Source organism: Pan troglodytes, chromosome 15, assembly GCF_028858775.2.
Source record: "Pan troglodytes isolate AG18354 chromosome 15, NHGRI_mPanTro3-v2.0_pri, whole genome shotgun sequence".
NCBI classification, from domain to species: Eukaryota; Metazoa; Chordata; class Mammalia; order Primates; family Hominidae; genus Pan; species Pan troglodytes.
The window spans coordinates 88,388,142-88,414,685 of record NC_072413.2 but is presented as its reverse complement, the minus strand read 5'-3'; the positions used below and the strand labels follow the sequence as shown (position 1 = coordinate 88,414,685).

Here is a 26,544-nt window from a genome sequence, read left to right as displayed (position 1 = left end):
GGGAGAATGGAAGTCACTTAACAATCAGTTTCTCTGACCCAGGTTCCAATATTACATCACGTCTTAATAGCAAGCTTAACCTCCACTCCACCTCCAACATGAAGCTGGTGAGAATTTTAAAATCCCATTTGTCATCTCAAAGGACACAGCACTCCTACACAATTTTGCCTCCCATCCTTTAGGCTGCAATTTCATCTATCTAAACACAAAGTGATGCCAAACCAGGTCGGTCATAATCCTAGAAAGCCACAGGCAGAAGGTACCAAGTCCAATATGATCTTACCAAGGAGGATACCAAGGCCTGGGAAAGGTAAAGAACCTGCCTGAGGCTGGAGGGACAGAACCAAATCCAGAAGCCAGGTCTAAAGCCTCAGAGCAGAGGGCTGTCTCCACGGTGATGACCATGTCCTTATAGTCCCAGCTCCTGTGTGCAGGAGGGGCTGTTTAAATGCTTCCTGGAGATGTGTCTCAAGCCTTCTGTCGAAAGCAGGGCCTTATCCCGCCCCGCTTTTCAGCCCTCTCACTCCTTCTGGGCAGAGTGGGAAACACACGAGGCAGCTGGAAAAGGCCTTTCTGGAAGCAAAGGGGGCAGAAGCAGGCAGCCTCTCCTGCTACATCTAAGAACCAGGGTCTGGGCCAGTGTTGACTAAGGGGAAGGCTTCAATGCCAAGGTCCTAAATTGTACTTGCATCCCACCCTACTTTCCTCAGCTGTCCCGCTCTTGACATGAACCAAGGTATCATCTTGGTTGTCATCTAAAATTCCCATCTTATTGAAAAAAATGTATTTCTTTATACAAGTCCTAAAGAGGCTTGGATTGGGGTTAAAAGGAAACTAATCCTTATGGTGTAAATTTTCCGCATAAAAAGCAAGCATGGACAAGTTAATAGGCTAAGAGAATAGGTTAAAATGTCAGCTATTAACACTCAAACTACTTAAAACTAGGGTAAGACGGTTGTGGGATGTGTCTACGGTTATTTCTGGCCCCTCACTCTCACAGTACTAGAGACCCAGTGAAATTACATCTGAGGGCAGGTCTATCTTGTTGAGAGCAAAAGGGATTGAAAGCTATGCAAGCTAGAAACCTACACAGTTCGCAGTTAGAGATGAAAGGCTGCAGAAATGTTTATTGAATACAGTGCCAGGTTTATAAATAAAACGTATTTACAATTTCCATAGAGTTGGTCCCCCATCAGAGAGGTGGTTAAATCTCCAAACAGTTTATCTCAAGATTTACAGAAACGTCCAAGTACATCTCCTTTTCAAATAGCCATGGTGAAGGGCAACTTCAGTAACAAAAGAACTACCACCATCTTTGCTACAGAAGTGTTTAATAAACATCATAATAGATTTGGAGAAAGAACACACACTCCACCCATGCCACTACCTTCTTACTCCAAGGGATACAGACAGCAAAGAATTTCTGTCTCCTACAGGACAACTTCAAGGGATTAAAAAAACAGTAACTGCCAGCTGGAGGGATAGATTAAGACACATTAGTGGAAATCTAGTCACTGCCAAAGGAGAAATATATTTAGGATATACAATAAATAATTCAAATGCTTAAAATCATTGAATGAACGGAAGAGTAGACTTGACCAAATTTACATTCTTTGTTCAGGAAGAGATTCTCAGTATGCTGAGGGGTTCGTGGTAAGCTATTCCTCTGACGAGACACAGCAGCGCTGGGCCTACTGCACAGCCGTTCATTACAATATTGTTACAAGTACAATCAGACATGCATTTATAAAGAGAATATAAAAATATGTACAATAGCTCATTTTCAATGTGTGTAAGTTGCCGAAAGACACCAATGAAAGTGTGCAAAAATTCATTTGTCAAAAAATCAGAAAAAGCCTTCCTTGGCAACAGTGCATCAAAAGCCCATCTGAAATATCGAGATCCATTTGCCTCGCTCAACACCTACCCCAAACAGATGGAGAACAAAACTACGAAAGGGTTTGCCAAGTACTCAGCAGTTTCTTATGGCAAGTCTCAGGCTAAAGCAGGATGCCAGTTCAACTAATCACTTTATATATAAATATATGTATATATTTATAGAGTAGTTAGAAGTAGGGGCAAGAGTTTACAGGAAGGTCCTAACCAACTTCAAGGGCACTGCCAGGACACCCAGCTATTTCCTCTCACAAACTCATGCAGACTAACACCCAACGCCTGGGCTGGTCATCCCCCCAAATACCAGGGGGGAAGGCTACAGTGGATTCTGCCTCACCTCTGCTCAAAACTGGAACTCAGCATTCCCTGGAGGGGGAGGGTGTAGGGTTTCTGGTTCCCAGACAGGATCCTGGCCATACAAGAATCCTGTTTCAAAGGTAGTCTTTTAGGATAGGCTGCAGGACCACTAAGAGTTCACCCAGCTTCTAAAAAGACTTGAGGGTTAGAAGGCTACATTTCGAAAAAACAAGTCAAATATCCCCCTCCAGCCCCTTTTGAAACTACTGAGAGGTCATCGACCACAGGCCTGAGACTGGGTCAGCGATCAGGCTCTTTGACCACCCCCTGCCACAAGAAATATCCAGGACATTAACTTACTCAAACCAGGAACCCTATCTCACCAGAAGAGAAACCCCAAGGTAACCTTAGGCATTCCTTTCAGATTCAGATAATTACAAAAGCCAACCCTTAGCTCATAGTGTCAACATCTCCTCTACCAACCACCCAGCCCAAGGACCAGTAGCAGAAGCACATGGGCGATGTCTCCCCTCCACTGCTCTGACCCACCCCTCTGGCAGAAAATCTAACAAGCTACAAAATGCCAGAAAGACAGGGAGTAGGAGAAGGAGAAGCCAAGGGTCTCTATAAATCAGCCCTGAATGCACCCATTTGGCTGCCAAGAGCTTCTCACTGCCTTGCTAGCAGCCTGCCACTGTTCCCTGGCAAATTGAAACCACCCACGCAAACACTCAAAACCCCAATCTCCTTGCTAATAAGATACAACCAGTTAACACCGTGAAAAATGCACATCTCCAGCCTTCATTTCAAAAAAGAGCTCTGTACTAAATGCAATATGCTTTTAAGGGGGGTTTTACAGGGACCAACCTCAATGCAAAGACCAGTACCAGATGTCTGAGTTTTGGTTACAGGTTTATAATTAGACACAAAATTCACTCCACACTGGAGTTTTACTTTCAAGCTGGAAGCTAGCATTAGTTCTACTTGGGGGGAAAAAAGCAAAGTCAAGTCAACTTGGGGAAAAAAAAAAAAAAAAGTAGGAGGAGGCTAAGTATAATCATAAATTAAAAGTCGCGAATCAAAGGTGACTGGTAGTGTCTTTTAGGCATGAAGAGACTGGCTTACAAAAGTGACTACTGCTTCTACCACACACAGCAAAGATTGAATTACAGACACACTAAATCATGTCTCTTGCAGATGGTCTCAAGTAGTTACATAAGACAGGTAATCAGCAGCACAATTGATAACAACCCCTAAATACATGCTTGAGAGAAAGTGGGTTTTTTTTTTCCTTAAGAGCTCTACTGCCTGAATAGATCATTAAAAGTTACCATAATTCACCTTCCCCCCTCCCCCCAGTGAAAATGCAACTAGACCTACATGTCCATAAATAGGATGAAGCAATCGGTATCTGCTTGTTTTCAGGCAAGGTCTTGGGCTCAGAGGTTGGTGCTGGGGCCTTGGGAGGGAAACCCAATGCTGGGCTGTGGGCATTTACATGTACACTGGCCTCCCCTCCACCTGCCTTGTCCCCATTTAGATCTCAGCTTTACAAAGCATTTAACACCACTTTAAGTTAATGGTCTTTTTATTGGAAAAAAAAAAAAAAAAGACTAGCATTTACAACTTGGAATGGACGTAAATTGTAATTTCTTTGAACAGCAATGTTGATGGTTGTGCTGAAGTCCACAGCCACAGCCTACTCTGCCGGCTCCAAGTCATGGTTCAGAAGGTTTTAAAAACAGAGAGTCCAAAGATGCTCCCTTGGTAAAGGTTTCTTATTAAAAATTTGTGTGAACAGTGACAGCCTGACACCTGTTTCACTCTAGAACAATGCAGACAACGCTAAACCAACATACACGGGCATGCCACCAGGGTGTGTCATCGTCACCATGGGTCGGAGCACACGAAGTACAAGAGGACCATCCTACCAGTGGGGCCACCTCTCAACGGTTTATCCTTCACCCATTTTTCTGCACATCATCCTGAGGTAAACCAATTTTAAATGTGTTTGTTTTCAGTAAACCAGCTATGACAATTTATACTAAACAAATTGAACTAGAACCCATTTGAATAGGTTTTGAATTTGTTTTTTCATTTTTCATTTTTAATACAAAGGCCTGACTGTGCTCAATCGTCAAGCTGCATGCATGAAAAACTGGCCAGCCCAAACAGTGTATTAATCATTAGCAAATGGAACTTTAAGGAGTCCTTATCATTAAGGTAGTACAAGTATTTATATTGTAAAACTGATGTGTAGCTTGATCTTTAGGGGACAGGACCACCAACCAATACATGCAGATTTTGTGTGTGTGGACAGAAGGTACTTTTGACATTCAGTTTTGCTATATAGAAACAGAATGAATAAATGAACTTTTTTCTTTTTTCTTTTTTTTGCAAGAGGTAAGTAAAAGATTCAATTTGATTCTTCTAGAGGGGGGAAAAAGGAGTTGAAAGTAGGTCTTCATTTTGCAGTCATCATCTGTACGAATTCTGAAAAGACAAATATAATCGTAACTTTTGGTTATCTTTGAAAGCAGCTTTAATGAACACAACATCTTTACTGTACATAAAATAAAGTCAAAGGCTGTCTAGTGAAGCAGTTGGCTTGCTTACAGATCTAAAGGTAAGACTATGAAACACTGAGCTCAGAGAATTTAGTTTTACCTTCATAGTTGACTTGTCCGTCTCCATCAATATCTGCTTCTCTGATCATTTCATCTACTTCTTCATCTGTTAGTTTTTCTCCTAAGTTTGTCATGACGTGACGTAGTTCTGCTGCACTGATATAACCATTGCCATCCTGTGAACATTCAGCAATTGTTATTGCTAATGATGTAGTGTGGGGAAGTAGGTCTTTGACTTAGCTATGCCCTCTCAAGTTACTGCTAACTCTGCTGCCATAAACAATTCTCTGATCTCTAGTTCCCACCTCTAACCTACTAAATACATGCAAACAGCTAATGCAGAAAACAGGATTTGCAAAAGCTCACAACAATTCAAAGTAACAGTCAAGAAACATGGTCCAAAATTCCTATTTATTATGCCTACCCTCCCCTGGTACGGTTACCATAAAGAGGATTTTTGAAAGTGAGATCAGAGGCTCAGGCAGTTAAAGTTTTCTGTCTATAACATTATTATAGCTTTTAGAAGTGAAAGCGGAAGAAGCCATACTTAAGTACCATCTGCTATGTAGATGCTGGATTACCTTGTCAAAGACTCGGAATGCCTCACGGATTTCTTCTTCACTATCTGTATCTTTCATTTTTCTAGCCATCATAGTCAAAAATTCGGGGAAGTCAATGGTGCCATTACCTCGAATTAAAAAACAAAAAGCTCATGTAAAGTAAGCACTCCATTAACGCTGCTCTGCAGTAATCATTTCAGAGCCACTGTACAGAACGGTAAACATGTACTAGGACAAAGGGGCAGACTATCTTACTAGGTTCAATCATCTGCAGGTCTAAAACGTTCGAACACTTCACAGGGCAATTTCACATAATTTCAAACTCATCATCAGTGCCCAGGATAGTATTTACTTATACAAAGGAAACTGCACATCTGGATTCAAGCCCATGGAAGGGTCATGAAGGGCTGTACAGTTCAAGAGAAAAATAGCATACACCACTCCGCAGGCTGAATCTTTCCACTCCGAGGGAAGAAAGCGCCCCCGACTGCCATCCCTGAGTTAGGGAAATCACTCAGGTCTCACTCTGCCTTGGTTAGTGACAGCAGTAACACAAAAAAGGCCTAGAACTGAGCTGCAGGTTAAGTGTATAAAGTGTTTCAGAGGAGAAAAGATTATGAGAGAGGAACATTGATTCTGTTATGCCATGCATGGGCCATGAAGTCTTACCAAGTCTTCTCCAGGATCATTTCTTGGCCACGCTATGATGGTTAGCCACCTGTTTTCTTCCAACTCAGTATCTTTATTTCCCATTAAGGGAAAAGCTCAGGAGCATTCTCACAGCTCAGACTAGTAACACTTAGGGAACTGTCAGAACAATCTGTTCTACGGCCAGTACTCCAAACAACTCCTCTTTAAAACTAAGAGATGAGTACCCCCGAAGATAAGCACTCCAGACTAACAGTGTCATTGAACTAAATGGAAATAAAATTAGAAAGAAAAACCCTAGGTTAAGTTACTCATTTTCACCAGTACCTTTAAAAGAAAATACCTCAGGGATCCCTTCAAGACTTTTTTAGCCTCAAAAATTTTAAGATATTGTTCATATTCATCAAAAACAAAAGAAATTATTTTAAGCTATCTCACAGCCATGCAGAGAAGGTCAGGTACCATCCTGTTTTCTCAGTGCAAACACAGGATTCTGTAGCCTGGCACAACTTCTTCTTCCACACAATCCAAGAGCCTAACAGACTTCTCCCCTCCCCAGGCACAGATTCCCAGGGCTCCCACAAACAAGAGGAAGTTACTCCATGTTCCTGGGTAGCTGATCATCTTAGCAAACTAGAGAACTATGGACAACCTTTTCTTTCCAAAACACTATTAGTGAAAACCACTCTAACGTGCTGAAGGCTTTGTCAAAGAACCTCATCAAAAGCTCTGCTGCCAAATGTTTGTGACCAGACAAGCGATTTTACTACACCACCCTCGAGTCAATCATCTAGAAAGTAAAATCTAGATCCGAATTGTTTATTCTTAATGCTTCTTTTATTTTTTCTTTTATCCTTTTCTCCTCCCAACTCATCTTTTAAAAATCATGTTCTATACTGTCATACAGTACATTAGAATATATATAGGATTTACCAAAATACGTGGTTTTTTTTTACGGGTGGGGAAGTGTGCTTCAAAGCCTGCTTACTGATGGAAATCAGCAATCAAAGGTCTGTTGTCCCCTGCTGTAGAGTCGAGAGGAACAGATGACAGACCGCTATCAGGGTTACTGCTGGTTCCCTCTGGCCCTGCACCTTACAGCTTCCCTTTCCGTTAGGTTCTGCAAATCTATCCCCTGGAGTCACCACACATCTGCCTCCAAACCTCACATGCTCCTCTGCAGCAAACACATCTACAGCTCACACTGTACTCACTTTTATGGTAACTTCTAAGGGTGCTTGTCACCTACTTCATCTGGGGGTTCCTCCTCCTCTTTAAACACAGTAAGTTTGTTAAAAAGCACTTTCTATGGCTATTTAATTTCACCTCCCCCCTCAAGACTCAGTGCAGACTCATGGGCCAGTTGATAAAAGCTTTGAGCTCGGCCAGGAGCAGTGGTTCACGCCTGTAATCCCAGCACTTTGGGAGGCCGGGGAGGGTGGATCACGAGGTCAGGAGTTTGAGACCAGCCTGGCCAACATGGTGAAACCCCATCTCTACTAAAGATACAAAACACTAACTGGGCGTGGCGACACACGCCTGTAATTCCAGCTACTCAGAAGGCTGAGGCAGGAGAATCGCTGGAACCCGGGAGGCAGAGGTTGCAGTGAGCCGAGATCGTGCCAGTGCCACTCCAGCCTGGGCGACAGGGCGAGACTCCGTCTCCAAAAAAAAAAAAAAAAAATAGATTTGTGCTCTAGGTCGCACCAAGCAGGAAGAAAACAATAGTGATCCCATGCAGAAAACATTCTAGACACTAAGCAGGATGGACGCAAGGCCCATCATCTTCTATTTTAATTGTCAATGGCCCTGGGGCAACCACAGAAAGGATCTTTGCACATTTGCTTTGCTCTGGGGACCTGAAAGACAATCCTGTAACATGTCTGAACTTGAATTACACAACAATGGCCCTCATTCATGGTTTTAAAGCTCTTACCATCAGCATCCACTTCATTGATCATATCCTGCAATTCAGCTTCTGTTGGGTTCTGACCCAGTGACCTCATGACAGTTCCAAGTTCCTTTGTTGTGATGGTGCCATCGCCATCTTTATCAAATAGGGAGAAGGCTTCCTTGAATTCTGAAAACAAAAGTTGACCCGTTAGAATCAATGTCTTTATCCAACCCAGTCACAATACACACTTGCCGGGGGCTTGCCAAAGCCAGCCATTCAAGTTGTGCAACGTTTCTGGTCTTTATCTACTGAAATAATGACCACAATAGTCCTGTTGGACTGGCCTTCATACAGCAGCCCATAAAGCAAACACTGCTCCCAATAAACGGTGCCACACACCACAATATTCCCAAAAGTTTCAAGGCGGCTAAGCTGGAACATGCTTAAATTAGTCCTAAATCCAATCTTTTTTTTTTTTAAACAATGGAGTCTCGCTCTGTCACCGAGATTGGAGTGCAGTGGTGCAATCTCAGCTCACTACAACCCCTGCCTCCCAGGTTCAAGGGACTAAATCCAATCTGACAAGATTGGTCCATGTGCCCCCTTCAAATCCCTTCCTGTTACATTTCTAAAGCCATAAGAATCCCTCGTTTCATAACAAATAAAATGGTTACTAGAAATGTACATTCCCAGGTAAACTCTCTCCACATGACTTTTAGAATATTTCAGAAGCATTCCTGGTTTCCTAAAGAGAAACAGTCTCAAAACAAGTCCTCCAGGAATATTAAAAAGCTAAAATCTGCCAGACGTGGTGGCACATGCCTGTAGTCCCAGCTACTCAGGAGGCTGAGGCAGGAGGATTGCTTGAGCCCAGGAGTTAGAGACCAGCCTGGGCAACAGAGTTTAACTAATGTAACTTTCTTCCCAATTACTACAGTGGTCCTAACACTCATATTCACCCATTTCCATTTATTTTAGGATAGCGAGCACAAGCTTTCGTGGCAGATTACTGAAAGACCCATGGCATAAGAATTGTAAACTAAACCGTTGAGTAGCAGGCTCAGTACAATTAATCATACGCAAACTTTGCACATTGTGAAACATGGTCAAATTCTCCAGAGTTTAACACGTAGGCATCCTTAGTTTTACTTCCTTTCACCTCATCTATAAAGTACTGGCAAGAATAACATCTGACCTCAATGTTTCTGCTTACTGTTCTTATTTAAATAAATTCTTAGAAAACTGCCCAGACTGTAGCGGGGAGGAACAGAGGAGTCACCAAAACTGAGTCAGTGCCTAGTTCTGGCCTTCTGGGGACTCCTTGGAGTTGTCAACTTACCAGCAATCTGTTCTTCGGTCAGCTGATCAGCCTATATGAAGAAAGAAAAGGTTATCATTCAGTCCACGACATGTTTGGTTGATTTCAACATAGGTTTTCCAGTTATACTTTTAATATTGTGATCTTTCAAAAATCAATCTTAAGATTCTTTGAAACCTGTAGCACGGTCATTTAATGAAAGTAAATAGAATAAAGAAAACTCCTTATGCTATTTTAACAAAGGATTACAAGGAAGTGACAACATCTGCTCACTTCAAGTTTTCTTTTCTGGGCCCATGGCTTACAGCTTGCTCTGCGATCTAACTAGGCTAAGTTCATCATGTGAAAAATGGCACCTCTAGTGGCAGAAGGCCCCTTGGCACCAGCTGCAGTGGCGGCAGGCTCTAAGACAGAAGAGCGCCACCTACTGCACCATGGACACCGCAGTCCCCCTTTCCACTCAACAAGGGACCCAGCCCACTGCCACTGCCACCACAGCCAGGATAAGGATCTCATCCAGGGGCAGGCTTTCAGCGCACCTTGCGCACTGCTCCAGGCCCTCGAAATCTCCAAACTGGCGTTACATAATGGCATTGGGTTGGATTAACAGGCTTTTATATCCATTTTATGAGAAATAATTAAGTAGAAAAAATAAAGATACAGCAACTGGGTACGCCACCAACTTCATTTCCATGTAACAAATGCTTTCCAATCCTTTAAATTAGGCAGTTATTTGTTAAAAGCCTACCATTACAATGGCTAATGCCCTGGGTCAAACTATCCTATGATTCAGAAGCCAGGAAAAAATGGTACCATCTTACAAATGAAGTGTTACAAAATTGCAAAAATTAAGTACACAGAAAACTACACAATAATTATCAAACTATATATACTCCTCTCTTTTCTGGCAAAGAGTATCTACTAAATTTGCTGGAGAGTATTAACCCTACCTACCTTAAGAATGACAAAAGAACTGTTCTTAATAAACACACTTCGTTCGAGGCAGTAATGGCCACGAAGGTAATTCACCTGCATTATTTGGTCTCCACTGAACCTGTGCCTCCAGCCGAGGGAACTCGAGACCTCAAGGAGAGCTAACGTGGATTTCTCTTTTAAAGAAGGATGCCTAAGAAGCCAATTACAAAATAAGTCCTAATAGAAAGCTGATGAAGTTTATACTCTTAAGTGAAAACTTTAACAGTAGGAATGGTGTTCCAATATATTGATTCTGGGTGAAAACTTGTTTTTACAAATTATAAACGGATCTTTCTTTCTACCTCAATCACTAAAAATTGGCTTTCTTTAAATGAGGGAGACACGATGATTTACGTAACGCCAAGGCAACATCTGTCTTGTACAACAGGAAGCGCTGCCACACCTCGCAAGAGAAACTGTCACCTTATGGGGAGAACAGTCCCACCTCGCTACAAAACTCTCTTGTTAGAGGGGTTACCAGGAGCATCCAACTTTCTCGACAACGAAATCCTCCTCCCCCAAATGGCGCTAGCCCTGGGGGCAAAGGTGTACCAGAACCCTGCAGGGAACCATCTCCCCACCCGCCAAACCAGAAACGCAGTCGGTGATGTCAGCCCTGCACGCCGAGGAGGAAGGGGCTGTGGAAAACACACCCAGCGAGGCGCACAGTCGCATCTGGCAATCTAGAAGCTGCAGAGAAAGCAGAAACGTGGAGGGCATCCCTCTGCGGACTGGAAGTGGCGCGGGGCGAGGGACCGGGCAGGCCGCGTGCCCGGGGGCAGGCGTGGGGGGGAAGGCGGCCCCCGAGCGGGCGTCTGGACGCCGCCCCTCCTCGGCCAGGAGGGTCACCATCCCCGGCCCCCGCGCACCAGGGCCGCGGCCAAGGCCACCCGCACCTCCCACCCGCTTCTGCTCCCCCAGGCGACGAGCCCGCGGCGCCGCCGCCTCCTCCCGGAGCAGAAACTTTGCGTCTCTAATGGAAACCAAGCCGCGCGCCAGCTCCCTCCTCCCCCGCCGCCCCCCCCCCCCCGCCCGCCCCAATTAGCGCGAGCCCAGCGCCTCCCGCGGGAAGGGACTCCTGCTGCACCGAGGCTCACGCCCGCCCGCACTGCTGCACCGGGTGGGGGGCCGCAGGGTGCGAAAGCGGCAGGAACAAGCCACGGCCACACCGCAGGGCCCCGCCCGGGCGCAGGGCGGCCCGGCCGCCGCTTCCGCCCTCTCCGCCCCCAACCCCTCGCCTTCCTGCCCCCAACCCCACCCTTCCCCGGCTCCTTCCTTCCCAGCCCACGCCCGCGCCGCGCCCCCCGGGAAGAAGGAGGGGAGAGCGACCGAGGGAGGGCGCCCAGCAGGGCCGGCCAAGGTGGGGAGGTGGCGGGCGCTGACTGCGCCCCTCAACACCCGGCCGGAACAATGTGCGCCACCGGCCAGCTCCAGCCCATTCATTCTCCACTGCCCGCCCGACCTGCCACCTTCGCGCCGGCGGAGAAGCGGGGTGGGGAGGGGCGGGCCGCGGGGGGGGGGTCTAGTGCCCGGCCCCGCCCGGCTCCCAGGCCGAAACGCTGCGCTGCAGGCAGCCCGGGTGCGGCGCTAGTGGATGCAGTGGGTGCGGGGCTGGGCGGGGGGCAGGGGGATTGGATGCAGAAACCCCCGCTGCAGTTGCGGCCGGAGCCCCTGCCCGTGGACGGCCTACGACCAAGTCCAGCTCCAAGGGGAACCAATAAATGAAGCTCCCTGGCAGAGGTCGCCGAGATGCAAATCCAAAGTGCAACCTCCTTTAAGCGCAGCTGCTGCGTAACACTCAGAAAAGAAAAACCTCCAAGAACCAAAAACAAAAAACAAACAAAACAACTAGAAATCTGGGAAGAAATCTCGGGCAGCTGCTACGCCGGCATTTGCCACTCCCGACCTACCATGGTGCGAGCGAAGGGAGGAAGAGCAGAGGGAGCGAGGGTGGCTGCACCAGCGCGGGGGCTGCGACGGCGGGGGTACCTCCGATGCTGCTGCTGCTGCTGCTGCTGCTAAGGCGCGCTGTGCGCTATGCCGCCGCCGCCGCCTGCGCCGCCGCCTGACTACGAGTAACGGCACGGCGTCCACGACACTCCCAGCACCACTGCCGGAGCGCGAGTCTGCGCCCCGCGATATATATATGGTGCGCCGTATCCCTCCGCCGCGGCGGAGCCGCCTCGCGCAGAGCGGAGCTGCGGCAGCCGGGCCTTGCCTGCCTGGTCCCGCCCCCGGGTTCGCCAGGCCTCCCGCCGCCCCCTGCGCGCCAGTCGCGGCGGCCCTACGCTGGGTCGGGGAAGCGTTCTAGGCTGGGCGCGCGGTCTCGGGTCAGGTGTGGCGGGGAGTCCTCAGGAGACGCCCATCCTGGGCGGGGGCGAAGACAGAGCGCCTGCTTAGTCCAACCTGGGGGCGGCCCAGAGCTTCTGAAGCCGTTCACCCCGCTACCTACCCCAGCCTCACCCCACCTGGGTGACCCTCCCACCTCGACATCTCCAACCGCTCCACTAGGGCTGCCGGCTCCCGCGTGCCCCTCGTCCTTGGGTCTGCAGCGGCCACTTCCAGTTTGGGGTGCTGCAGGAGGTCCTGAGAGTAGGGGGTCCGCGGGGAGGTGGAGGCAGATTGGCCACACTCCTTCAGCTGCCGAGGAGAGGGGTCTGCAGAGGACGAGGTAGTTGTCCTCCTGGAAGAAATTGGTCCTCTTCGGATTTTGGAGCAGTATCCGAGCCAAATTATTTATGCTCAGTTGCTAAATCTGTGTCATGCTGCGATGTTTAATCAGTCTTTAATGTTTTTACGTTTCCACTGAATATTTTTTAGGATGCCTGAATATTTCTCCCCTACTATTTTGTTCTCTTTTTCCTGGCGCCCGTCTTACTAAAATTAGTGTACCTGTGCAGCTTCTACAGACCTTAAACCCAGGCTTTAAATTTTTCGTAATTTTCCTGATCCTGAGAAGGGTCAGAGTCTTTATTCATAAATCCATAGAAACAAGGGAAAAAATAGATGCTTCAAATCCTCTGCATTACAAGTGGAACACACAGCCAATTGCCTCTCTTATGGAGCTAGATTGTATTTTAAACTACAGTTTTGATTATATTCCTTTTAAAAGACTATTTAAATCTTTAAATATACTAGTGTTTTCCATTTTTTATTATATTCCTTTTAAAATAATATTTAAATCTTTAAGTTTACTAGTGTTTTCCATTTTTCTGTAAAGTAGAGAAAGAACAATTTCAGCCAGTAATGTGAACCCCAGGACTTGTAAAAATCTAGACAAAATGCTGCAGTTTCTTTTCTTGCCAAGGCAGAACACAGAATTTGATCTTCTGTTTTACAGGGCCCGGGCAACAGTTGGAGGTTATCATTTGCTTACTGTTTTACAGAATATGGCAAAGTGTGTGATTAACATGCTGCGCTAGAAAGGGCTTTGCTTGCTTGTGTTTGTTTCTGGTTTCAACAAAGTCTGCAGGAATATGTTTTTTTAAAAAAGGAAAAATGTACAGGCACATTGCAAATGCCACAGGACTTCTTGGGATAACCTTAGACAAGACGTCAGCATCTGTGGAGCTGTTCCTACTGATGTTCCTTCTGGAATGCCGCAGAAAGAGTGAACCTGCTGTTTAATTTAAAGAGAGGCTGCAGCAGCAAGCCAGGGGATGCTGCCTTCCCTCTGCAGATTAGAAAGACACTATTCACTTCACAAACCTGATCCTAATCCCTGCAAAAAAATAATAATAATACTCCTGGGCTCATAGGGGAAAACCTGAGTAGGAATAAAGCGTGCATACTAATGCGAGAGTTGGAGATAAGGAAATAGAAGAAAAGGGACTAATACAAATTAATTTTAAAGAATATTCAATAATCCAGTCAGTTACAAGCCTAAATGGCCAAACTCCTTATTAAAACTGCATCTTGGCCGGGCGCGGTGGCTCACACCTGTAATCCCAGCACTTGGGGAGGCCGAAGCAGGCGGATCACGAGGTCAGGAGATCGAGACCATCCTGGCCAACATAGTGAAACCTTGTCTCTACTAAAAATACAAAAATTAGCTGGGTGTGGTGGCGCGTGCCTGTAATCTCAGCTACTTTCAGTAGGCTAAGGCAGGAGAATCCCTTGAACCAGGGCATCGGAGGTTGCAGTGAGCCAAGATAGCGCCATCGCATTCCAGCCTGGTGACAGAGTGAGACTCCATCCAATAATAATAATAATAATAAAACTGCTTCTTTCCTAAGGGTATTGGTATTCTTTCTCTGGGGCTTTTCATATAGTAGTTAGTGAAATACATTTTTTCTCTTTTTTTGAGACAGAGCCTCACTCTGTTGCCCAGGCTGGAGTGCAGTGGTGCAGTCTCAGCTCACTGCAACCTTCGCCTTGTGGGTTCAAGCGATTCTCCTGCCTCAGCCCCCTGAGTAGCTGGGATTACAGGTACAGGTGCCTGCCACCACGCCTGGCTAATTTTTGTATTTTTAGTAGAGATGGGGTTTCACCATGTTGGCCAGGCTGGTCTCGAACTCCTGACTTCAAGTGATCCACCTGCCTCGGCCTCCCAAAGTGCTGGGATTACAGGTGTGAGCCACCGCTCCCAGCCAGTGAAATACATTTTAAAACATGATATGCATTGTATAAGTAGGGGGAAATAATGGCCTAGAAATGTGTTTAATTATTAAGGATCTACTCGTTTCTGATAGTCTTCCATTCCTTGTGATTATTTTGGTTAAGTTGCTACAATCTATGGTTTTGAAAGCCAAGCATTCTCTAAAATAATATTTTTCCTCTGTCATTAACCTTATTTCACCCAAATATAACATTTTGAAACTTTTTATGACTTTACTTGCTAAAAACTGTACATTTCAGAATCCTTTTACTTAGTATAGTAAAATTTATTTTCCTGATTCTTCATATTTTACAAACTAGAGTTCTATTTTGGTAATTCTTTAATGTATCAAAGCACATCTTTGCTTTCAGGTTCATCGGGTTTATGATGAGGTCATGCTTGCACAGTTTTATGGACATGCTTTTCACAGTTTGACACTCTGAAATATAAGAAGGTCAAGTGACTTGCCCAAGATCTTACTGTGAGTCAGGGATGGGGCATAAAATAGAGCTTGAGTCCTTGCTCAGGGGCTCTAATATTAGATAATATATTCGTGGTCTTGATATCCGAACATTTTAAAGGCCCAATGTTAGGGGTTTGTCTGTTTCATAAAGCAGATTCTTCTGACTGCCTATTTAGAAATCACTGGGTTTTCATTATCAAATAGACTGCTTTAAGTGAATACACGTCCTAATTTATGAAGAGATCAGCAATCAGGAGAATAAACCGCATTATTGTAATATCATAATTTACTGAGAACCAAAAACCTATGGAACATTTCATATTTAAAGGAAATTGTTCTATAGGAAGTTATTTAAATAAGATAAAAGTAAATGGAAGAAAAGTAAAAACGATGCAGCCTCAAGCCAGGAATCTCATGTTTAAGTATCATTTCCGTCACTAACCAAATCACTCTAACCCTCTGAATCTGACAGAAAGGACACAGATGTAACAAGAGTTTTGTACTTGATGTAGAAATTCCTTCTAGCTGTGAAGCCCTGTGTCTGAGGTTATATGATTATAACATATACATATATAACCTCTGTCATATATATGTATACACACATATACACATATTGAAGATGGAGAAATGGAGAATGCAAATGGAGAAATGGAAATAGTTTAAAAATAACAATTACTTGCTCGGCATGGTGGCTGACACCTGTAATCCCAGCACCTTGGGGGGCTGAGGCATGTGGATCATGAGGTCAGGAGTTCAAGACCAGCCTGGCCAACATAGTGAAACCCTGTCTCTACTAAAAATACAAAAAATAAGCCAGGCGTGGTGGCAGGCACCTGTAATCCCAGCTATTCAGGAGACTAAGGCAGGAGAATCGCTTGAACCTGGGAGGCAGATGTTGCAGTCAGCAGAGATCGCACCACTGCACTCCAGCCTGGGCAACAGTACAAGACTCTGTCTCAAAAAATAAAAATAAAAAATAACAATTACTCAGCATTGACTATGGCCAGGCCCTGTGCTAAATGTATTATTTCATCCTCCTACCCATCCTGTGAAACAGGTATCATTATTCTTACAAAGGAACTGAGGCACTGAACGAGTCAGTGACTTGCCTAATTTAAGCGGAACCCAAAAATCTAGCTGAGAGCCCAAGCACTTAAGCATTACACTATAACTATCTCCTGCAATTTAGTAGAATTTATTTTTATTTTAATGTGGGGTAGGAGGCAGAAGTGGCAAAGATTAAGATGAAAATTTGGTTTATAAAGAGATACTTCTTACCCAATAATTTAAAATACGATCATAGGAATGTAGTAATGGCTCTATTTTTACATAAGGAATATGGAGTGTTTGGGGAAGAAAACCTAAAGCAAAACATTTAATTTGTGATGCTTTCTAGCTGGAGGACACTTCTCATTTTTCCTCTGAGGTCTAGAGAGGTCAAGAGGCTTGCTCACTGTCAGACATCCAATTGTGTGTGTGAGAGAGAGGTAGAGACAGATATGGTTGGTTGGTTGGTTGGTTGAAGAGTCAGTAATACCTCTTCACCATCCTCGACTCCCTCCTTCTCCACCCCATGGTCCAATAGTACTTAGATGAATATCCACCATTCAGGACTCTCCGCTTCACTAATCATCTCCAATTGCCAGAACAGATTCTTGCTGTTTGTGTTTGGATTTACATTTCATTAAATTCTATTCAGGATTATTATAAAAAGTTTTGTTATCTCTATCAATAAATAAAATACTCCATTATTTTTCCATTTAAAATTTTGTGATTATCTTTTTTGTTGTTATAATGTTTATGAATGACTCATATAGGTAATGAGCAGAGGGAACATTCTTACATTACATTTAAATTTGAAAATATGTTACCATCAGAACATAATAAGCAAGTGTTAGGCCATGACAACTTACCATGAGAAAAATATTATCCATTTTAACATATAAGGCGTCTGTTTAGTGTCCCATGATTTTTTTTTTTTTTTTGGAGACAGAGTCTTGCTGTGTAGCCCAGGCTGGAGCACAGTGGCACGATCTTGGCCTCACTGCAAGCTCCGCCTGCCGGGTTCACGCCATTTTCCTGCCTCAGCCTCCTGAGTAGCTGGGACAACAGGCACCCGCCACCACGCCTGGCTAATTTTTTTGTATTTTCAGTAGAGACGGGGTTTCACCGTGTTAGCCAGGATGGTCTCAATCTCCTGACCTCGTGATCCGCCTGCCTCCGCCTCCCAAAGTGCTGGGATTACAGGCGTGAGCCACCGCACCCGGCTGGTGTCCCATGATTTCAAATGACTCATAGCCAGACTAACTGTCCTGTTGTATGTTCCAGCTTGTGATGGTCACCAGTATACTCAGTAGTCTGAAGTGCAGTATTTCCAAACAGCACCATTCACTAGCTTTGAGTGCCTCATTCTTGTTTTTTTTTTTTAATTTTGAAACACTTTGCTTTTTATAGGAGAAAACATATCTTATCCTCCATTCACAGGGTTTGTGCTTGTTTTGCTAGCAGCTGTGGTGATGGATTTGCCTTCCTCTGTTCCCTCTCTGGTCAAGCCACCCTCGTGACCAACGTCATAAATATGCAACACAGAAAGTGGGGTCAGGGATATAGAATAAGAACAGAGCAAAATAACTGGCCATTAATGAGACTGGACCCATGACTTGAGCCTCAGCTTTGGGCTTTAACCAACTGAGCCCTTAAGTCAAAGGTAGCCAATGGTTACACAGACTTAGGGACCAAGTACTGTGAGTGAATTCAGATAGTAAAATGCCCAGTGGGATAAGATCATAGTTTTGTGCTTTACACACAAACTATGTGTGCTGGGTTTTTTCTTTCTTTTTTTGTTTTCTGAGATAGGGTCTCGCTCTGTCCCCCAGGCTGGAGTACAATGGCATGATCATAGCTGACTGTAATCTCAAACTCCCGGGCTCAAATAATCTTCTTGCCTTGGACTCCCAAAGTGCTGGGATTACAGGAGTGAGCCACCATGCCTGGCCTGGAGATTCTTTTTTTTAATTTAATTTATTTATTTATTATTATTATTACTATTTTTAGAGATGGGGTCTCGCTATGTTGCCCAGACTGGTCTCTAACTCCTGGGCTCAAGCAATCCACCCGCCTCGGCCTCCCAAATTGCTAGGATTACAGGCATGAGCCACTGTGTCCAGCCAGGCCTGGAAATTCTTAAACTACCATTTTCCTCATTAATCCGAAAGCAAGGGCAATAGTAACTTCAATTAGCATCCAAACGATAACCAGCAACTTCATATTTCAACATATGTGCTAGAATGCAGGTCAAACCATAGAACAGGTCTAAGGTTTATCCACGCAGCAACAGACATTTAGCAGTTTACAAATGATTTAACAGCTATTCAGTTGAGGGATATGTGGCCACAGCGATAAGCTGAAATGGCAGGGTTTTGGGGTGACTCAGTTTGCCCATAGAGCAGAACCAGTGATTGGCACAAATGGGTACTGTCGCTGAGGTCTTGATACAGTGAAAACCAGACCATAATGATAAATCAGGTAAATTGATGCTGATTGTGGGTTATATTAAAGAATTGGCCCCACCAATTCCAACAGACTTAAGATCTAATTTGGCAACTGTGGGGTTTGGTTTTCAATCAATAAATAGCCTCTGTCCTGCCTTCTAGAGCTGTGCTGCCCAATCCAGTAGTCACTAATCATATGTGGCTATTTAAATCAAACTTAATTAAAATTTAAAATTGAGTTCCTCAGTCTTTATAGCCACATTTCAAGTGCTCAATAGACCCATACGGCTAGTGGTTACCATATTGGGCAGCATGGAACATTTCCATCATTCCAATAAGTTACATCAGATAGCTCCATTCTAGAAATTTTTAAAAAGGAAATATCTGTGTTTGCCTGGATCAGGAATGTTGAGGATCCCAAAATTTCTAATAGCACATCCATGATCTTTATTTATCCCAATGAGTTTGTCCCCTTCTGATCCATCCAATGCACAGCTGCCAGCAGTTTCATCATGTCACTCCCATGCTCAAAAACCCTCAATGCCTCCCAATGCCTTTCAACAGTTTGCCAATCTACTTTTTCAGCATTACCATCCTTTGTTATTCTATACATTCTTTGCTTCAGACAAATCAGTATCGTCTCTGTCCCCTGAATATACATTGTCTCCTCTCAACTCATTGCCTTTTCCATGCCATTCCTAGTGTCCAAATGCCTATCCATATCCTCACCACCTATCTAAATCCTACGGGTCCTTCATGCCCAGTTTAAATGCAACATGTTTCAAACTTTCCTGATTATCACAACTCCAAATGAACTTCCTCTCCACTGAATTCCTACCCCTCTTGTCCTTTTCTACCTGATATTATCGTTTCATATATCTAACATCAACCAGATAGTAGTAGAAGCCAAGATATACTTTTTGAACTCAGCATAGCATTTGACTCATTAAACACCAGTCAACTATTTAATTGATTAGTGTTGAGCTCGATTCACTCTCAGGACTGAAGAGGATATTAAAAGTGAATTTCTCAAAATCCAAAAGGAAAAGAAAGTCCTTTGCTTTAATTCTGAAAGCAAGGTGGGAGGCCACACCTCCTGAGGAACATCCTGAACTATCCCTGCTTTGATCCCAACCTGTATCCTTCTACAGTCACGAGCAAGCGTATACCCTGGCTGACCCATCCTTTGGCAATTTTCTTCAGACTTTCACATAACTGGATCCATCCTCTGCTTCCTATAATGGAGAAAATATGGTCAAAGGGAAGTTGTCTTTGAACAGAAAAACCACCTCCATCTGAATCTAGTGAAGATGCTTATTGAGTTTTATTCATTCTAAGTTGAGGCTCTGAGTCATTGGCTAATAAACCAACTCCAGGCATCACAACGGGATGATTGAATCATTTGGCCACTGAAAAGATGTACCTTCAGGAGTGTTTTCAAGTTGTACAACTGAGTATCAGTGTGTCATCTTCCTTCTCATTCTCATTCTCATAAACCAAAAAGCATAGACAGAAAATTTGTCTTATTTTGATGAAGGGTTACTCAAGGCTTTGTTATTTTCATTGTTTTGACAAAGCAAATAGCTTTTTCCCAAGAAGAGGACCATATTGCTGCATCTCATTTGCTAGGTTAAATGGCTGATTCGTTGGCCACTTAGCCAGGCAGACTCAGCTATCTCATCTGTAACATTAGTGTAATAAACAAACCCTAGGGAAATATACGATGTGGTTGCGTATAATATTTAAAATATCATTGTGCTAAATGGCAATGGGTGGGTCAGAAATCCATTCAGAACCCAGGTCAGGGGGTCTGACTTAGTCTGTGGAAGGGCTCAGCAGTGGGAAGATCCAACTCGGTCTCCCATCATTTGGCAGCACCCCCAACAGGTTGGTGCTCAGGGCACTGAGCCCTCAGCCGCCTCACCCTCCACCAGTCCTATGCAATTCTGCTGAGTCATCACTGTCTTCCACAGCAGCCCAAGAGATTTGTGACTCAGAGAACTGATTTGTAGTTTCATGTTTCACTGCTCCAGCTCTTCCCTGCCACACGAAGGTTCACAGTTGCACCTGTTTCCCACAAAGTTTGAAACTTAGGAAATGACCTTAAAACTGAATAGCAGCAAAACATATGAGCCATATTTTAAATGGTCTGCTGACACGGAGATTCTACTAGAGGCATTTCTGATTTTCAAGTCCTAAAGAAGGGGAAAGAACTGAGAAAAGGTATTCTGTGCTTCGTACCTGTGGGAACTTTATTTTTATTTTTTAATTTTTTATACAGATTCAATTGAGACCTGTGGGAACCTTTGCATATGGGAATACTTCGTGGTTTGAGCACACATTTCAAACTGTGTTCCGTATGGTGACACCATAGGCTCCCACCGAGCCATTCTGACTTTCGAAACTTGTTTTGCTGTGAATATTTGCTAGACGGCCAGCTGGGTTAGGGGGTTAGGATACTGCTGAAGCCTTGGAACAAGTTTCTCTTTCTGTGAAAGAGCACCATGCTCTAAACAAGTCCAATCATACTGTTTTAACCACCTGAAGAAAAGAAATCAAAATTTTAGAAAGCAGCCTAAAAGTCACATAATGGGAAATAAAGACATAAACATTATTCTTTTTTTATGCAGAACAAAGAGTTTATTATAAATGTTCTTCATAAAAAAAAACCCTTAGCAAACTGGGCTAGAAAGGATTTATTTTTTATAGATTTAAAGGGTACATTTTTGTTACATGTATATATTGCACAGTGGTGGAGTCTGGGCTTTTAGTGTGACTGTCACCTGAGTAGTGTACAATGTACCCAACAGGTAATTTCTCATCCCTCACTGCCCTCCCACTTTGTGGAGTCTCCAGTGTCTATTATTCCACTCTGTATGTCCATGAACATGATTATTTTTTATTAGCACTTTGCAACACCCTAAAAATACCTCAGAACTTTATGAAATAATTAGAATTGTGCAGCCACATTCCTTTCTTTGCATCACTCATCTAAAAAAATAAGCTTCTCTGAGCTCTTCTGGGAATAAGAAAGGGAAATGCTGCTAGCCTAAAGAAGACAGAAGAAATTATGATACAGTTTCACAAGGGGAAAGTGTCAGCAATTTAAATGAAGGTCAAAGATTTAAGGCAAGCGGTTTAGATAAGGCCTAGCACAGAGAACAATTCAGAACAGCCAGTCCCTAAATGGATAACAAAGTCCAAAGCAAAGCCTCCCAAGATTTTCCACAGTCACTTGGAAGCCCTGTGAATGATAACATTCCTCTACTCCCCTTATTATGATTGTTCTTTGATTAAAATGTTTCCAAAGGTCAAAGGAAAGAGCAGTCTAAAAGCCTGCTCTTTCCCTAACTAGTCGCTTCTCGGGACTTAGTTTTCTTATCTGGAAAATGTAAAAGTTAGACCAGATGGACTTTCTCTGGTTCTTCCCAGATTTAGAATTTCATGATTCTAAATATTCTTGCTTGTGAATTTTGTGAGGAACTTGTGCGGAATTCCCTAGTAACCAGGAGACTCTTAGAGATGTGGATGTATATACATCTGAGGTCACAGTGGACTTGTCTCAAGAGTTACAACTTTTTAGAAGTGTTAAAAATCGGCCTGGCATGGCAGCTCACGCCTGTAATCACAGCCCTTTGGGAGGCCAAGATGGGTGGATCGCTTGAGGCTAGGAGTTCGAGACCAGCCTGACCAATGTGGTGAAACTCCATCTCTACAAAAAATACAAAAATTAGCCAGGTGTGGTGGCACACGCCTGTAGTCCCAGCTACTCCGGAGGCTGAGGCACGAGAATCACTTGAACCCGGAAGGCAGAGATTGCAGTGAGCCAAGATCACGCCACTGCACTCCAGCCCGAGTGACAGAATGAGACTATCTCAAAAAAATAAAAATGTTAAAAATCATTATAGAATTCGGACTTTGTCAAATGGTACTCATATAAAATACTTAGGACAGACTAGACCATGCCTACTCAGATTGACTGATCAATTGTGACATTTACTTCCAAAAATTGCCCCCACCAAAAAAAAAAAGGGAGGACAAAAAAGAAAAAAATCCAAGGCCGGGTAGAAGACATCATCTCTTTCCAAAGACCAGAAAAGCAACAATAGACCGGGAAAGTGAGCAATTTTGTTTGAGTGAGTCAGATAGGTTTTTTAAAAGTCATTTTCTTCTAAATCTTTGTATTCTTCAAAGAATGTAACAGAATACATACAAAGGAGAGCTTGGAGATAAGCCCTGATATTTAAGATCATTAGTGTTCCACAATGATATTTCTTTAATTTAAAAATAAAAAATGGAGACAACTCAACCAGAGGAAAAAAAAATTGTGTTGAAAAAAGAAACTGAACCTTCTACATTGTAGATACTCCATAAATATTGGTTGATTTCTTTTTTGAGACAGGGTCCTACTCTGTCACCCAGGCTGGAGTGCAGTGGTGCAATCATAGCTCACTGCAGCCTCAAACTCCTGGCCTTTGGTGATCCTGCCACCTTAGGCTCCCAATTAGCTGGGACCATAAGTGCGCACCACCACGCCCGGCTAATTTTTGTTATTTTTTGTAGAGACAGGGTCTCCCTATGTTGCTCAAGCTGGTCTCGAACCCCTGGGCTCAAGTGATCTGCCCACCTTAGCCTCCCAAAGTGCTGGGATTACTGGTGTAAGCCACTGCATCCGGCCTTTGATTGATTTTCTTGGGACTCAAAGACCCTTTCAAATCCAGATTCTTCTACTATTGTCCTAATTACTGTTCATTCATTCCTTCAGTAAATCTTTATCTAGAAATGTAAGGGAAATTCACTAGGCACAGACAATATCATGATGAATCGAATAGGCCTTGTCCTTAAGGAGTTCACAATTTAGTGAGCTCATTTGCTGACGACTAAAAAGCAAGTTTTACATGTACTAGGATTGAAGTAATAAGCCTCAAGGAATATTTTGTGGCACACCGATTCACATTTAGATAAATGTAGTTCAGGCTTCCTGGTAAGCCTAACTTCTCTGTAAAACTGGGACCCTTCCTCTGGAAGTATTATAAATATTGGGAAGACTGAATATAAAAATAAACATATAAGCAACTGGTACAATGTCAAGCATTATACACAGAAACAGATAAGCCTAAGTATAATGACATAATGAAGTTATGGTCCAATTTCTCCACAGTGGAATCATATACTAGAGCTGGAAGGGAATCTGGAACTTCTCTAATCCAATCCTCAAATTCTACATACTAGAAAACTGAGGTCCCAGTCAGGCGCGGTGGCTCACGCCTGTAATTCCAGCACTTTGGGAGGCTGAGGCGGGCGGATCACCTGAGGTTGGGAGTTCAAGACCAGCCTGACCAACATGGTGAAACATGCCTGTAATCCCAGGTACTTGGGAGGCTGAGGCAGGAGAATCGCTTGAACCTGGGAGGTGGAGGTGGAGTGAGCCGAGATCGCGCCACTGCACTCCAGCCTGGCGACAGAGCGAATCTCCAATCTCCGTCTCAAACAAACAAACAAAAAGAAAACTGAGGTCCCAAGAACACAGGAAAGGAACTTACTCAAGAATTCTCAATTTGTTATTGGCACAGTTAGATCTCTTTTTTCACATCAGGATCTCGCTTGCTACAAAGAAGTCACAGAACATGTTTCCTATACCATATAAATTGCAAAAGAAACACGTATTGTTTTGGGGGCAGGTATTTTTACAGTGAAATGCTCATTTGGAAGTTCCAATATATTTGCTCACTTGGCAAACATCTTTGGGAATGACTACTAACCGCCTACAGAAAGAAAACCACAGCTTTTCTCCTTTTTGAAGAAGACTTTGAGTAAAAGTTTAAGAAGCAATAAACAGCAACTGACAAGTATAGCCTTAGATCAAAGAACCTTCACTTGACTACAGCGCAGACACCACTACTGGTTGTAAAACCTCAGGAAAAACCATTAGTAACACAATCTTAGAAACAGGATGTGAATATAGTTCAATCACAAAGATCAGACATCCAAGCCACCTTGTGCCAAAGTCACAGATAGATGTTTGGAGGTTACACGAAACAGCAGTTTTAAGAAATCCACACGATTTAATTTTCTTAGCTAGCTTCTTGGAAATGTGACAATAACCAAGTAATGTTTCTTCTCTACTTTTTCTGTAGGCCACTGACTGAAAATTCTGCTCAAAGAAAACAATTCTCTTCATTCCCAGGTCTGCCTTCCCGTTCCCCCAAATGCTTGAGCCATCTCACGACTACAGCTTCAGCTCTGCAAGACGCAGTGTTACTGTGGTAGAGAAACACAGGCTTGGGAGACAGCCAGCCTGGGTAGCTTCTATTCTGTGCTGTGCTACTAAATTGCTGTGCGACGTTAGGCGTGTCAATTGACCTTCTTGAGTGTCAGATTTTTCACGGCACTGAGGGCTGAGAGGTACCTTCTGGCACGACACAGACCATGGCAGCGGATGTGGCCCATGGGAGAGGTTATCTCCCCGGACCTTCGCCTCTACCTAGGAGGGCCTTCCCCACAGAAGCAATAAGGGGCTTAAGGGAAAGGAGGCCAGGAGCTTCCCCTCGGTTTACCCGGCCAGCGAGGGCCAAGCAGCGGCTCTCGGCTCCTAGAGCGCTGCGCGCTCCCAGGCGGGCTCCTGGCCGCGTTCACTCCGCAGCCTCTGCAGCTCCAACCCAGCTGAAAACCCGAGCCCAGCGGGCCCCTCCTGCCGCAGGAGATAAGGAAACTTTAGGAAGGAAATGGAAACGGGCCCTTGTAAAAACAAAGTGCCCATGAGGGTGCTTCTCGGGTGGCCGGGCCCTGAGTTCCAAAACAGGAAGGGTCGGCTCGGTGGCAGTTCGAGTGCGGGTTTCGAGCTCAGGGGCGTTTATCTCATTTCTGCGGCGCCAACTGTTTTCACAAAACGCGAAGGACGAACGGCAAAGAGCAAGGGGACAGGCGAGGCTAGTTCAGGTGGCCCTATGGAGGGCCACGGGCCGCAGCACGGGTATTTGGTATTATTTTTCAGTCAAGTTTCTGTCTCGGGGGAACCACCGCCCGTCAAGCAGAGAGGAAGAGCAAGCCCCACGCCCAAGCCTTTGGAGCGCTCGCGGGCGGGGCGAGGCAAGGGCGAGGGCACTATATCTCCCAGCGGAGGAGCACACGGCGGTGTCGTCACACACGCACCGGAACGCGGTCTGTAGCCGGTTGCTTAGTTGGCGCTGCTGAGGCTTCTTTCCTCGTTCAGTTTGACAAGGACGCTCTGATAGGCCGGCGCGACCCTGCAGTGGTTGGCCGAAAAGAGCCGCGCCGTCTGATTGGTCGCGCTGCACCTGCAATGCGTCAAGCCGCGACGGGCGTGGAGGGCTCCGCGTGAATGGTCGTGGCCGGCAGGGTAGCCCGCGGCCTTCGGAGTGAGCGGCTCCGCCTATGGCCGCCATCTTTACTAGTGGCAGCGCGGACAGCCCCGGACGGAAGGGGTCTTGGCGGCGCTCTTTGGCCAGTAGAAATAGGCTCTGCGCCCGAGTTTTGTTTGGGGTTTCCTTTTCCTCTACGGCGGGTCGTTTTGTTTTTCCCAGGTCCTAGGGATGTGGTGGGGGTAGAAAGCGAGGCCCCGGGGCTCGGGGCAGAGCTCAGGGTCTGAGGAAGGGTTTAACTACCGTTGTAATGAAGCCGCTTGATTTGCGTTCTGTGGGCTCGGGCAGTGGGGTGCGATTTGATTCCATTTCTCCCAGCAGAAATGAGATTTGCTGCCTGGGCATCTTGCTGGAGCCGGAGAGCCGTTCTGGAAAACTCTCCCGAATACGTCATGG

General features: G+C 44.8%; 1 protein-coding gene across 2 annotated transcripts; it reads right to left on the bottom strand.

Annotated features, from left to right (window-relative positions):
* Window positions 1-1,100: 1,100 nt before the first annotated feature.
* Window positions 1,101-12,327, bottom strand: CALM1 (calmodulin 1). 2 transcript variants are annotated; one of them, XM_063792753.1, is made up of 7 exons: window positions 10,869-10,900; window positions 10,270-10,366; window positions 9,262-9,292; window positions 7,965-8,108; window positions 5,402-5,508; window positions 4,861-4,996; window positions 1,101-4,686 (listed from the first exon to the last, which is right to left on the bottom strand). In XM_063792753.1, the coding sequence occupies exons 2-7, from the start codon at window positions 10,273-10,275 to the stop codon at window positions 4,658-4,660; spliced, it is 453 nt and encodes a 150-aa protein (XP_063648823.1). In that variant the 5' UTR covers window positions 10,276-10,366; window positions 10,869-10,900; the 3' UTR covers window positions 1,101-4,657.
* Between the last annotated feature and the right edge of the window lie 14,217 nt (window positions 12,328-26,544).